This window comes from Pogoniulus pusillus, chromosome 8 (genome assembly GCF_015220805.1).
Source record: "Pogoniulus pusillus isolate bPogPus1 chromosome 8, bPogPus1.pri, whole genome shotgun sequence".
NCBI classification, from domain to species: Eukaryota; Metazoa; Chordata; class Aves; order Piciformes; family Lybiidae; genus Pogoniulus; species Pogoniulus pusillus.
The window spans coordinates 14,575,171-14,590,002 of NC_087271.1; the positions used below are offsets into that span (position 1 = coordinate 14,575,171).

The 14,832-nt window shown below is 45.3% G+C and overlaps 1 protein-coding gene across 6 annotated transcripts in view; it reads left to right on the forward strand.

Moving 5' to 3' along the window:
* Nucleotides 1–2,727: 2,727 nt before the first annotated feature.
* The window catches only part of DPYD (dihydropyrimidine dehydrogenase), a 647,138-nt gene continuing 635,033 nt past the window's right edge, over nt 2,728–14,832 (forward strand). For all 6 annotated transcript variants that reach the window (XM_064147329.1, XM_064147330.1, XM_064147331.1 and 3 more), the window contains exon 1: nt 2,728–2,845. In XM_064147329.1, coding sequence (XP_064003399.1) covers nt 2,807–2,845 — 39 coding nt within the window. In that variant the 5' untranslated portion in view covers nt 2,728–2,806. The remainder of the gene's footprint in view (nt 2,846–14,832) is intronic.

Sequence of the window (14,832 nt, forward strand, 5' to 3'; positions counted from 1 at the left end):
TTTGAGCAAGTCCATGTGCAATTATTTCTTTGGCATGTGAGCGAATTTTACCTGAAGAGCACAAGAAACAAAAGGCAACATTCTAAAGCCTGTAATTCAATAGTATTTCATTCCATGACTGAAAGTAAAGTCTTTAGCATGGCTGTTATGTTTCTGCTGCTTTCAAAATCCTACTGGGGACAAGAAAAAAATCTTTTTTAATCAGAGGTAAACTGCTGAGTAAGAGGGAAAAAAACACATCACATTTGGGCAGTGCTAACATTTCTATTATTAAAATTTCTTTTAACTTCTCTTTCAGAAAAGTGGGGATAGTTGTATTCTGATGAATATTGTTCATGCCTGAAATGAAGTGCAGCTGTACAGACGCTCAGTGCTGACAAGAGCGCTGTCTGCACCAGCTGAGAACTGAGAGTTCAGAAGGGTGATCTGTGGAGAACCAACCCTCCCAGATGCTGGCACCTGCAGCAGGCTGACCCAGACTGGCTGACTGCCATAGTTTGCGGATAGTAAATTGATACCCAGGAGAAATGTGTGGGAACGGAAATAAAAGGAGTCCCTTCTACCATGAAATACAAACTGAGGTAAGCCAGCACATGGCTTCATCTCTGAATCCTTTTCTCTGACCTGTACTTATTGGCAGGATAAATCCTGCTTAATTTGGAGAGAGAAAACTCTACTTCTATAGAATGTAAATGGTGTTGCAGAAGAGATGAAGAGGACGTTGGACACATTGGAGTACCCACGCCATAACCATCAGCACAGCTCTCAGGGCAGGAGGTGGCAGGGAGTCCTCAGCACAGGAGAGACCTCACCTACACTGAGTCACGAGTTGTATGGAGGAGGTGAAAAGGGGACCAGACATTTGTGGTGCAAGAAGAACCATGGAAGGATGCTGTCAGGAGACAGGTGTGTGCAATGACACTTCTCATTAAGAAGTAGAGGTTCCTCAAAAGGGTCTTATCCATAACAACTGAAACTCTGCATCACACAATGAAAATGGAGATACCAGTGGCTACTGCTGGGCTTTTCTAATATAAGTGCTCCTTTAGAAGAAATGGAGGCAAACAGTAGATAGTTGGAAACAAATCACTTTTTATATTGTACATACAAAAAAATTCTTTGTGAAAATGACTCATGGGATTTATGCTTTTGTAGAGTTAATATAATGTTGCAGGGCAGGAGCAAACACAACTAGAAAACTCCACAGCTGGTACCAGAGACCACTGAGCTGCTCAGCAATGTTAATATTAATGAAATGAACCAGACTCTTTGATTTGTTAGAGATAACTACTAGCAATGCAGGGGATCCTACTTTTGATTTTCTTGCCAACACTTTAGGTGCTTTGCATGGGTGATTGTAATCAGCAAGAATTGTTATATGATAGTGCTGAAGCAGAGACTTGAGAAAACACAGCTCTCACTCGAGACACAAAAGACCACAACCTCATTTCTCCACATCTTACAAGGGAAACAAAATCTCCACTGGGCATCTCAAAAGTGCTCATTTGCAGAGATGGAAAGAAAATAATTACAAGGCAAAGATTTCCCATGCCAGTCTGTGAGAGGCATTCTCTCTGGAGACATAGAAGCAAGAGAAAAGACAAACCTATTCTCTACGCAAAGGGTCATCAGTGTCCAGAAGCTAATGACAATTTTCCAGGCTTTTTATAAATTAAATAAGAGTGGGAAGCCCTTGTTTAAATCTTTTTAAATGCTGTTAAAAAGGAGAATGAATGTTAATTGGATAAAATGAGAGTTGTAAAGAGTGTGTTGAAGACCATGTTCAAGCGTGGTGGGATTCTCTTTTTGAGAAGAGCCCAAGAAGTTGTTTGGCATACAAGTAGGAAAATCAAAGACTGGTCATAATTAGAACTTCTCTATTCTTGTGAAATGGTGAGAAAAGTGCTCACATTTTTCGGGGACCATAGGTGTGAGTATTTGAAAGTGCTGTCTGTAAACTATTACAGTAGTAATTTTTTTTCCCAGTAGGAGATACTTGCTTTTATTGATTAATGTAGCAAGGCAGGCAGAACTTCCTTGTAAGCACACTGCAACAGAAACGGGTGGGATGCAGGGAAAGGGAAGGCTTGTTCTACCTATAGGCAGCACGGTGAAAGGTCAGGGATAGCCCATGGAAATGTGTATGATAACCCTGGATAAGTGCTCTCTTTGCCTCCGGGTGGAACAGAAGCGGGACACCCTGGGCAAGGTGGTGCAGGTTGCAAACCTGGCATGCAAGCTCGTGTTGTGGGATTTTCATGAAGTAGAGGAAGAACCAGGGTTTGGCTTGTCCTCGCTTCCTTTTGCACCGAGTGGGAACGTGGAGGACGACGGTGGAGTGATATGCAAGTGGTCTGAGATGGGGCACTCTGAGGGCTCTGGTGAGGGATGCTGCGGCAGCTTGCGGGGGGCAGGCTTGCCCATTTGGGCAGTGGCCATCCCACAGACGCGCTGCGTAAGGCCTATGGCTGCAGGTCCGTTTCCCCGTTGGGGAAGTGTGCCGTGAAGCCCCTGTGTAAGGTTTCTGCCGAGCCGCGTCCTCCTCCCCTCGGAGACTCCTGACGTTCGTTGCGGGCCAGGGGCTCGCGCCCGGCGCCGCCCGGCGGGCGCAGCCACCCCTCGGGCCCCCAGGCCGCCCCTCCTCCGCGCCGCTCTGCCCGCTGAGGCGTCCCAGGCCCAAGCCCGGCGCGCGGGGCTCCCGCCCACTTGGGCGTTGCTGTCCGGGCAGGCGGCTCCGCCTCCTCTCGAGCTCCGCCGCGCTCCACTCTGGGACTGCGGGGAGCCGGGGGAAGGCGGTGCGGACACCATGGCTCGCGTGCTGAGCCGGGACCCGGTGGACATTGAGGTACCCACTCAGCCAGCACTACCCACTCGGGACGTGCGGCTGCTGCTAGCGGGGAGGGGGCTCTACCCGGCGGCCGCTCCCGCGCCGGGAGAGCCTAGGAAAGTTTGCCTGCGTTAGGAAGTGCCTCGCCGCTGTCGCCGCTGCACACCAGCGGCGGCCGGGTCCTCGCTCCGCCGTGCTGCCTCGCCACGGGCAGCCTCCGCCCCGGGCGGTGGCCTCCCACCGGGGCAGCCGCAGACCCTGTCGGGCGTGGGCGGCGACGGCAGCCCGAGGCACCGTTCCGCGTGCCGCGCCGCTGCTTCCTCCCTCGCCCCCGCTGAGCCGGGCCGCCGCGCGGCCGAGAGGTGTGAGGGGGCGGTGCCCAGCGCCTCCCCTTCTCCGCGCCGCCTCCTGTCGCTCCCCTCGGGCGAAGTCCGTGGCTGGGGCTGGGCGAGCCCCGCATCCTTCCGTGAAGACTTCCTGCCGGCTCTAGTAGGGTACCAAAGGGGCAGGGATGCCTGGGGGCAGTGGCGTCAGTGGTCTGCAGCTGCCCATGGGTCTTCAGTTTCTCGCTATGGGCCAAACTAAGTTGACACACCGCCCTGTGTCTCAGCTGCCCGGAATGCAGAGCAGGGTGGTAGGAATAGCGCCCTTGCAAGCGGTTCCCAGTACCTGTGGCACTTAACGTTTTTTGCATGACAGTCCCCACTGCAGGTCGGACTGAGAGCTTGAAAAGTAGGGTATGGACGTGGCCTGAGGCAAGGCAGAGATAAGGTGGAGTGTGGTGAACATTTGTGGATGCTAGCAAGGTTGGATGGTTGGGACTCGATGCAGCTTTCTTCTACCTTTCACAGTACCTTGCACACGGCTGTGAGCCTTAGCTCTGAGTCTAATAAAACCAAAGTGACAGTAAACCAAATTGTCGTTTGACAATCTTATTCCAACCTGACACAACTTTTTATGGTATATCTCGAAGTTTAAAATACTAGGCTTAGTGTAGGTTATTTCAGCTATTGCATCCTAGTCATAATGTGCAAATGTGCACAGCAGTAGCTTGATACCTCCATGTCACTTGTGAGTGGATTGTACCATCAGATCTCACACTGAGTTTTTGTGTGCAGTCCATTTCCAACCTGAACTGGTGCCTGAATCAAGACTACTGTCTAGAAATGCTCTTACAGATCTTTGGATAAAATTGCAACGTGGAATGGACAGAAGGAAAGAACTATTGCAGAAGTCTTCCTGGCAGTTAGAGAGGCACAGTGGTATGAAATCAGTACTGTGTGTCTTTTACCATCTCAGTGTTTTCAGAGCAGCCAGCCTGGCTTGTTTCTTCAAGTGCAGAAGCTGTTTTTTTCTATTTAAAAAGTATGAATTTAGGAGTACAGCTTTTTGAATACTTTGCTCAAAAATCTATTTCTTTTCTCCCCCTGGGATTATATTGTTTTGCATTTCTAGCTATGTGTGTCTCAGATGCAAAGAACGATACAGTAAGACCATGTGTTGGTAATAGTATGCAGCACTACATGACTTAGAAGGCCAGGTGATGGATTTTACAAAAGGTTAATGTTTGCTTTGCTCTTGGGTTGGAAATATCGATTCTGCTCATTATCTTCCTGTGTTTTTTTTTTAATTCCTCATTTAAATTAGCAAGGAAGCCAAAGCAGTGTACTTACCAAATGTATTGTCCTTTTCCCATCTGCTCGAATAAATTTAGTCACTGTATGATTTGCCTCCCAGATGAATATGTCAATAATTACTGATAGTCTAATTGCAGCTCTCTGCTGTGTTTTGTTCTGTGGTGAATTTTTGTTTGTTTGTTTGTTTCTCTTTTTTCCCCTGCATGGCACTTTTTTTGAGGGAAAAAAAATAAGAGGGGGAGAGCAATGTCATTTCAATAAAAATATCTTTGTAGATAAATATTTTCAGAAATGTGTCTTTTGAGCAGAAAAGTCTTATTGACGTGAGCACTGGCAGCACAGCTTTAATGTGTTACTCAGTTTCTTGGATCCAGTATAAAAACTGAACAAACGATTTCAGGAAAGTTATCTGAATGGTTAGCATCTCAAACACAGTTCCGAGAATTAAATTATTAAATATGACCTTTGGAATCTTGGCACTGCTTTATAGTTTATTTAGATATGTAAAGCTGGATAAAAAGACTGTTATCATTGGTTATATAGGAGCCAAAAATCTCTGCTACACGTAGTTAAAATTGCAGCCAATTCTCCCAACTTATTTAAACTAACTAGCTAGCTAACTAACTAGCTAAATCCCAGGAATCTTGGCCCTTTTGGTTGGCTTAGACACCAGCTTCAGCTCTTGAGCAGATCTAATTGTGTTGTGATTAAAATAGACACTCTCTTCCAAACCACATTTGTGTTAACATTCACCCTCCCCCACTCCAAGACCCTAAACAAACAAACAAAACCTCAGTAGAAAAATCCTCAGGAATCAAACAAAAAAACTCAAACCAAACCAAAAAACACCAACACTCAAAGCTATTATCAACCCCACAAAACTCAAAACAAGTCTGGTCAACTCTATCAAAAAGTGTTGAGAGTATTCCTCAGGTGCTGAAAATCTCAGCAAAAGGAAATAAAATCCATTCCAAATTGGCTACAAGTGCAAGTCCCTACCTTGGCTGTGTGGTGCCAGAATTTGCCTTGACTTTTAATTTTTCGGATCTCTAGATCTTTCTGAGAAAATTTGAAATCTAACAAAATTCCCTTTCTACTTCACGGTATGAAACTATTTTAAATGTGTATTCAAACTTCAGATAGCGTTTACAGGCTTAATACATACTTTTCCAAATGATACTCTGAAAAATCATAGAATCACAAGATCTGGGTTGGAAGGCACCTCCAGAGGTTATCCAGTCCAACTACCTCTGCACTCAGCAGGGACATCCTCAACTACATCAGGTTGCCCACAGAGCTGCCCAGCCTCACCTTGAATAGCTCCAGGGATGAGGCCTCTAATGCCTTCCCAGGCAACCTGTTCCAATCTAAATCTCCTCTGCTCTAGTTTGAAGCCATTGCCCTCACCCTGTCCCTGCAGGCCTTTGCAAACAGTCTCTCTGCAGCCTTCTTGAAGCCCCTTTCAGGTACTGGCAGGTTACTGTTAGGTCTCCCTGGAGCCTTCTCTTCTCCAGACTGAACACCCCCAGCTCCCTCAGCCTGTCCTCGTAGCAGAGCTGCTCCACCCCCCTGATCGATTCCATGGCCTCCTCTGGATCTGCTCCATCAGGTCCATGTCCTTCCTATACTGAGGGCTCCAGAAATCATTGTCATCATCATCATCATCAATTATTGTTTTCCCATTCTTTGCTATAATCATGCATAAACTATACATAATTAGTATCTATTGGAAACTTCAGCATCCTTTAAAGAGAAAAGTCAGAACAAGTATTCAGATTAATGAATGGCAAAACTCTGAAGTACTCAGTAGAACCTTGCCTTGGTTTTATGAGTTCATGCAGGATGACACAACATTGAATGACATATAATGTTCTCTGTATGACATTTTCCTGGGTGCATTCCAGCCTTTCTCTGCACTCCCTTTCATAATATTGCATGAATACTGCATCCAATTCTGAGCTCCCCAGTTGAAGAGGGACAGGAATCTTCTTGAGAGAGTCCAACAGAGGACTACAAGGATGCTGAAGGGATTGCAGCACTGGCAGCATATCACTGCAGCCCTGGGGCTGCTTAGTCTGGAGAGGAGAAGGCTGAGAGGGGATCTGAGCAATGTTTATCAATATCTGAGGGAGTCAGGAAGGAAGGGACAAGGATAGCCTCTGCTCACTTATGCCCTGTCACAGGACAAGGGGCAAGGGATGGAAACTGCAGCACAGGAAGTTCCAGCTTAACATGAGGAAGAACTTCTTGACTGTACGTGTCCCAAAGCACTGGCACAGGCTACCCAGAGAGGTTGTGGACTCTCCTTCTGTGGAGCCTTTCCAGCTCTGTCTGGATGTGTTCCTGTGCAACCTGCTCTGGATTCTCTGGTCCTATTCTGGCAGGGGGGTTGGACTGGAAGATCTCCAGAGGTCCCTTCCGACTCCTAACATCCTGTGAGCCTGTGATCTCATTTGGTGATTTTTGCTGGTGGTTTCTACAACTACTAAGATAAGATCTCTGCGTCTTCCTTGGTAAGGGCTTCTCACACTGCTGTGACAAACCTGAAACACTATATTAACACCTTCTCCCCCAGTGTAGCTTAGTATGGAACAGAATTATCATTCTTACAGTAGGTAGAAATTAATGTTGGCATTTTACACATCTAATCTCTCTGAATCATCTCTTGCACATATTTAAATGGAAACTGGGTGTTGAAGAATGGGTAATTCCTTGGTGGGCCAGTAGCTGGGTGCTTAGGATGCTGTCACAGCTGTTTCCAGATGTTAGCACTTGCGAGAATAAAAGAAAAGGTGTGATGGGCTAGAGCCATATTCTGATATAGCAATCTGGGAACAGTCTGAACATTATCAGCGTAAATTTGTGGTGCTTTCACATCCAATATAATCAATTTTGCCACTATAACTGTGTCAAGCTTTCTCATCATTTAGCTTTAGAAAGTACAGATGGCTCTTAAATCACATCTTTGTGATTGAAGTTACTGCAAAATTAATCCATGTAGTTTGATTTGATTTTACTTTAGAAAGCCAGCATTTGGTGTGCTTCTCGTGGATTGTCCTCTTATTTCTGTGTTGGTGTAATCCATAGGTTTAAATAAATTGCTCATGCTTATTGTAGCCAAAAGCTTTACAAAGTAGATTACCCTCAGGGTGAAGAAGAGTGCTTCTTAAGGCCTAGGCTGTGCCCATCAAGCTCTGATCTTCACGAGGATATAGGGGCTCCAGGAGTTCCCAAGTGCATAGCAGGCATTTGTATTTTGGTTTTGAGTTTCTTCAACAGAAGAGGAAGACTGCTAATAAAGGTGGAATGAAGTTATAGCCTGCTTGAGCAGCTCACCAAGGTTGCAGATAACACACCTGAACTCAAGACTGGTTCATGGTCCAGTAGGTAAGGGAATATGGCTTCATATGCCGTGCTCCCTGCTACACAGGAGGGTCACCTGGGAGGTGTCCCTAAGCCTCAAGGAAGTTATGTTGTAAAGCCTGCAGCTTCCATGCTGCTTAAAGTAGCAGGTTTGATATCAGGGATGGTTCTTCTTTCCCTTAGGTGTCTACTCAGTGGATACTACAAAGCATGGGAAGGTAAGCAAGATTTGCTTGTCAGGTTTATTCTTTTTGCAGTACAAAGGGACTAGAACAGTGCAAGATTGCAGGTAGCAAAGGTGGTGCCTTGAAGGTACATCTGAGAGTGAGAGTCAAGCTTGGTGTTCTCCAAAGAGGGAAGTAGTGCAAGGATTGAAAAATACTGTATTGTAAAGAGTACAGGAAACCTCCAGCAAGACAGCAGGGAATCCTTCTAGTCAGCATGGTTCACAAAGCTGTCAGGGAAAGGTTATGTGAAGAAATAGCTAAGATAGCTTCCTTTGATCTGGGCTAGGGTTTTATTTTATTACAGTGTGTGCTAGTTTGAAGCAAGCTAGAATGTTTTGGTGAGAAGAACTAGATTACAGGCTCTGAAAGGAAGACAATGGTGATGTCTACTTTGCTCATAGGCTTGCTGACATGTACAAAAAATAAAAGCAAAACATAGGTAAGGGAGTCTCTCTGCTGCTGGGAACTGGCTGAGCTGCATCTCTAACCTCACCCTCCATTTCTTTTTTTCTAATCCACTTTGCTTCCTACCCCCCCTGGCCAATCCTCCATTCTTCCTTGGGACTGGGGTAAGGTTGAGAGGGGTAGGGGGAAGGTGACTGAACGAGTCCCCCCTCCTGGGGGACTCAGGTTTCTGGGAGGGGAGTTGTGTTTCTGTATTACCTTTTATCTTGTATATTTCTGTATATATCTGTATATACTGTAAATATCTGCTTGTATATTGTGCTAGCTGTAAATATAAGTTTCATTCATATTTCCAGAGCTGGCTGAGTCTAGTCTGGGTGATTTTCAAAAGTGTGGGGGGGTGGGGAACACCCAAACCATCACATCTTTTGTTTTGGCACCCAACGTGGGGGCCACATTGACCTATCACCCAAGTCACAGTGTCTTTCTCGTGTAAATACTTGCTTCTTGTTTGAAGTTCCGTAACTAAGCTTTAATATGGAGGGATGTTTTTAATTGTTGCTTTCTATCTTGCATTCATCATCAGATGGCTGTCCCAGCTGTGTCTTCCTAGGGTAACTTGAGGAGCAATCTGCCAACATCCTGTTGAACCTGGATTTGTTTAATGTGCTTCTTTTTCATTGTTTTTAATGTTTTTATTGTAGTTCACTCTTAGATGAATGTAACAGCAATTATAGCAAGAAAATTTGCTTAAGCTTATAGCCCCCAATGAATGTGTCTGTCTTGGAGAGCTGAACAACATGATTTACTCATCAGAGTAAAACTTGGTTAGACTACTAGTCTTCTACATGAGAAATGTTGTCTTTTCATGTTGTACTTGAAAATCTTGTTGATGCTCAAAGAGTTCTATCTCCACTGCTAGTGGTCTGCTAAATTGTAGCAGTAGTGAAGTCATCCAGAATAATGATACTGGGGAGAAAATAACCATCTTTTGTGCTTTTAATTTTTTATCAGCTTTTAGGTTTTAATGTTACTCAAGAATTCAGCTCCCATTTTTTCCCACATTTTTAAAGTTTTACCCTTTTTGTGAGAAGGTCTTTAAAAGAAGACCTGCTACTCCCACCTTTTCTCATGTCTAGAGCTTACAAGTTGTCACTGCAGTTAACTTCAGTTCCTTCTTGTTTTCAGAATTTTCAGTTTTCCTTTTTGGTACATAAATTATAATTTATGTTAGTAAGTTATAAAATATTATAAATAAGAATGATAATATTGTAGACTGGATTCGAATTTTATTCTTCCCTCTGCTTAGTGTTGTATCTTCAAAGAACGGAAAACTACATGTTCCCCTATAAGAGGGATATAAATCTGTTTGAATAAGTCCAGAGGAGGGCTACAAAGATGATCATAGAATCATAGAATCAACCAATTTGGAAGAGACCTCGAAGATCATCCAGTCCAACCTATCCCCCAGCCCTATCCAGTCAGCTAGACCATGGCACTAAGTGCCACATCGAGTCTTTTCTTGAAGACCTCCAGGGACGGTGACTCCACCACCTCCCTGGGCAGCGCATTCCAATGGGAAATCACTCTGTCTGTGAAGATGATCCAGGGGCTGGAACATCTCTGCTATGAGGATAGGCTAAGGGAGCTGGGACTGTTCAAACCTTCCAATGCTTGAAGGAAACATACAGGAAAGCTGCAGAGGGACTTTGTGCAAGAGTGTCCACTGATAGGACAAGGGGGAATAGATTTAAACTGAAGGAGAATAGGATCTTAGGAAGAAATTTTTCACTAGGAGGGTGACAAGACTCTGGAGTGGACTGTCCAGAGAGGTTTTAGATGCCCCCTCCTTGGACATGTTCAATGCCAGGTTGGATGTGGCCTTGAGTAACCTGTGCTAGTTGAGAGGTGTCCCTGCCCATGAGAGGGAGGTTCATAGTTCATAGAATCAACCAGACTGGAAAAGACCTCCAAGATCATCCAGTCCAACCTGTCATCCAACCCTATCTAGTCACCTAGACCATGGCTCTAAGTGCCCCATCCACTCTTTTCTTGAACACCTCCAGGGATGGTGACTCCACCACCTCCCTGGGCAACCCATTCCAATGCCAATCACTCTCTCTAGCAAGAACTTTCTCCTAACAGCCAGCCTAGACCTCCCCTGGCACAACTTGAGACTGTGTCCCCTTGTTCTGTTGCTGCTTGCCTGGCAGAAGAGACCAACCCCCACCTGGCTACAACCTCCCTTCATGTAGTTGTAGAGAGCAATGAGGTCACCCCTGAGCCTCCTCTTCTCTAGGCTAAATAACCTCAGCTCCCTCAGCCTCTCCTCATAAGGTTTGTGTTCCAGGCCCTTCACAAGCCTTGTTGCCCTTCTCTGGACACATTCCAGAACCTCACCATCTCTCTTGAATTGGGGGGCCCAGAACTGGACACAGTACTCAAGGTGTGGCCTGACCAGTGCTGAGTACAGGGGAAGAATAACCTCCCTCAGCGTACTTGCCACACTGTTCCTGATGCAGGCCAAGATGTCATTGGCTCTCCTGGCCACCTGCTGGCTCATCTTCAGCCTACTATCCACCAGTACCCTCCGGTCCTTTTCCTCCTGGCTGCTTTCCAGCCACTCTGTCCCCAGCCTTTAGCACTGCTTGGGGTTGTTGTGGCCAAAGTGCGGAACCCTGCACTTGGCCTTGTTAAATCTCATCCCATTGGCCTCTGCCCACCCATTCAGCCTGGCAAGGTTCCTCTGCAGGGCTCTCCTACCCTCCAACAGATCCACCTCTGTTCCTAGCTTGGTGTCATCTGCAGACTTACTGATGCTGGACTCAGTCCCCTCGTCCAGATCATCAGTAAAGATGTTGAACAGGACTGGGCCCAGCACTGACCCCTGGGGAACACTACTAGTGACTGGCTGCCAACTGGATGTGGTACCGTTCTCCATGACTCTTTGGGCTCAGCCATCCAGCCAGTTCCTGACCCAGCACAGAGTGAATCTGTCCAAGCCATGAGCTGCCAGCTTGGGTAGGAGCTTGTTGTGGCAGACTGTGTCAAAGGCTTTGCTGAAGTCCAGGTAGACTACATCCACAGCCTTCCCCGCATTGACCAGGTTGTGTTAGATGATCTCTGAGGTCTCTTCTAGCCTACCGTTCTGTGATTCTATGAATGTAGGAAGCCAAGATCCATAATACAGGATCTTGCTCATCAGATGTGATAGTAATGTGGTGGTGCAGGGCAGTCTTTTGAGATGAATTTGGAGGAGTGCATTTTTAGTAGCAGATCAGAATTTTCACAGCTTTCAGTGCAGCCAAGAGGTGTGGCACTGTCTGATGGAGTGGCATTTGCTTGGACCCAAGGCTGTACAGCTGTCTTCTCCCTACAAGGCAATCTATCTGCATGGTGCAGTTTGTACTAGCCAAAGACACAGACTGCTGTGTTTCAAATGGAGACGTCTCAAAAAGCTACTGTCCATCCTGTCCTGTAGGACATTTGGTCAGTGTCAGTAAAATGACTCAGGAAACACAAATATATCTGGCCCTGGCTTGGGAACATGCTTCTACTTCAAATGTTGAAGAAAGGTGAGATTTCTGGTGGCTGCAGAGGAGCTGGATTCAATGTGTCCTGCTTGTTCTGGCTGTGCTAACCCTTTGACAGCACAGAGTTGAAATTTAACCTGCTTTCTTTCCCTTCCTGGTTGCCTGGCAACATCCTTCCTCTTATTAGCATATGATTTCTATTCCTTTTTTTTTTTAAAAAGTATCAGTATAGTGTTACACCGCTCCTTGCCCTGTGTTGCCTTTGAGAAGAACAGAATATTTGCCTTTATACGAGACTTCAGCAAGTGTGTGATTTGGCAAAGAAATCCAAACATTTGGGATTAGAAAACCTTTGGCCATAAATGCCTCATTAGAGGCTCAGAGGGTGGTGTTTGTGTGGGCATGTTATTCAAAGTCTTCTCATTTTCATTTGCTGTCATTTGTATACTAAGGGCAAATTACTTCTTGCAGATCAGCACAGCAATAAATCTCTGGTGCCTTTACATGTGCAGTGCATTGGTTTGTGAAATGTGCCAGCAGAGATCGGCTACACAGATCTTAGTGGGCATTTTCTTGTCTGTTTGTATGTAGTTCAAGTATAATGCCACAGTTAAAATGTAAATTTAAAAAAAAAATGTAAGTATATCCTGATCAAATTGGGTCTGGGGAAAAATACAGTTAAAGAAATTAAAGAAGTGGCCAGGTGTGTTCTTCCTTTTATGAAATAAATAATTCAGGCTGGTTCTTTAACTTCAGATTTCCCCTTTGCCCGCTCATAGACTTTTACAATTTTAAGAAATAAGCAAATCTTTTTTTGTTGTTACAGATGGCAAAGAACATAGGATTCAAGTGAGCAAACTTCTTTAAATATCATTAGAAAGAAAAAAAAAAAACCAGCAACAAGAAAACATGGAAGGCACTGTGAGGATGAAATGCCAGAGCAAGTACATTTGGGGACTGTTTAGATTATCATGGAATCATAGAATCAACCAGGTTGGAAGAGATCTCCAAGATCATCCAGTCCAACCTAGCACCCAGCCGATCAACTAGACCGTGGCACTAAGTGCCCCATCCACTCTTTTCGTGAACATCTCCAGGGATGGCAACTCCAGCTCCCTGGGCAGCCCATTCCAATGCCACTCATTCTCTCTGTGAAGAACTGCCTCCTAACATCCAGCCTATACCTCCCCTGGCACAACTTGAGACTGTGTCCCCTTGTTCTGTTGCTGGTTGCCTGGAAGAAGAGCCCAACCCCACCTGGCTACAACCTCCCTTCAGTTAGTTGTAGACAGCACTCTGCCCTGAGCATCCTCTTTGCTAGGCTGAACACCCCCAGGTCCCTCAGCCTCTCCTCACAGGGCTTTGTTCCAGGCCCATCTAGAGCTTTGTCACCCTTTTCTTATTATTAAGATATCTTCCTATTTTTAAGATATGCATAGGTGTTTTTCTTTAACATCATCCAAATCAGAATCTATGAAGTAGTTAAGCTGTATTAGAACCACAATTTTTAGCACAGATTGACCTCAGAAAGGTGCAGTTTTCTTTGCAAGCAGAAAGAACACAAGAATTTCTCTATGAAGCCATTGTGATATATATTCTGTCCCTGAAACAGCTCAGAAATCACTGTGCAGCCTTCATTGCCTTTTGACAGAGGAGGGGTTTATTGTTCTTGCAAATGCATTATATGCATGGCTGGCATATCTGTATCCCCTAAGTTTATTTGTGAAGGTGTTAGGATAAATGGAGGTTCCACATTAAACAGTCCTTAGTCAAAGCCATAAGATTTTAATTTCCCTCAGATGCCAGTATGCATTGAAAATGGTGGAACTCTCTCTGATAGCTATAGAAATGTCACCTAGTACTAAGGTTGTGTTGCCCATGCTGGATATGGTGAGAAGCACAACTGTACCTTTGATATGTAGTCTCAGAAAAAATGCAATAACCCACTTCTTCAACACTCTTGTTTTCTTACACTGTGGACTCAGTTGAGCAATTTCACTTCTGCCCCTCTCAAAAGTCTTATGAAGCTGCTGGTCTGTTACTGTGCTCAGAGATGCCTCACTAAGCCAATGTGAAATTTTGAATGTTTTTAGATCTTTCAGAGGCATCTCTATTTGAAATTAGGATAAGTCCACCTCTAGAAATTGTTTGTTTTTAATAATGCTTCCAGTATTTATACATACAGTTTCAGAAAGGTTTATTATCAAGATGAATATTAATATATGTGAAGTTGGTATTACAGGATCACAGGCTCACAGGGTTGGAAGGGATCTCTGGAGATCTTTCAGTCCAACCCCTGCGAGAATAAGACCAGACTATCTAGTGCAGGTTGCACAGGAACACATCCAGACAGGTCTGGAAAGGTTCAAGAGAAGGAGACTCCAGAATCTCTCTGGGCAGCCTGTGCCAGTGCTCTGGGACACGTACAGTCAAGAAGTTCATCCTCATGTTGAGCTGGAACTTCCTGTGCTGAAGTTTCCATCCCTTGCCCCTTGTCCTGTGCCAGGGCACAAGTGAGGAGAGGCTGTCCCTGTCCCTTCCTTCCTGACCCCCAGCCTTCAGATATTTATAGACCTTCACAGTATCACAGTATCACCAAGGTTGGAAGAGACCTCATAGATCATCAAGTCCAACCCTTTACCACAGAGCTCAAGGCTAGACCATGGCACCAAGTGCCACATCCAATCCTGCCCTGAACAGCTCCAGGGATGGCGACTCCACCACCTCCCTGGGCAGCCCATTCCAGTATCCAATGACTCTCTCAGTAAAGAACTTTCTCCTCCCCTCAAGTCTAAATTTCCCCTCACCTCGAGCCTAAATTTCCCCTGGCATAGCTTGAG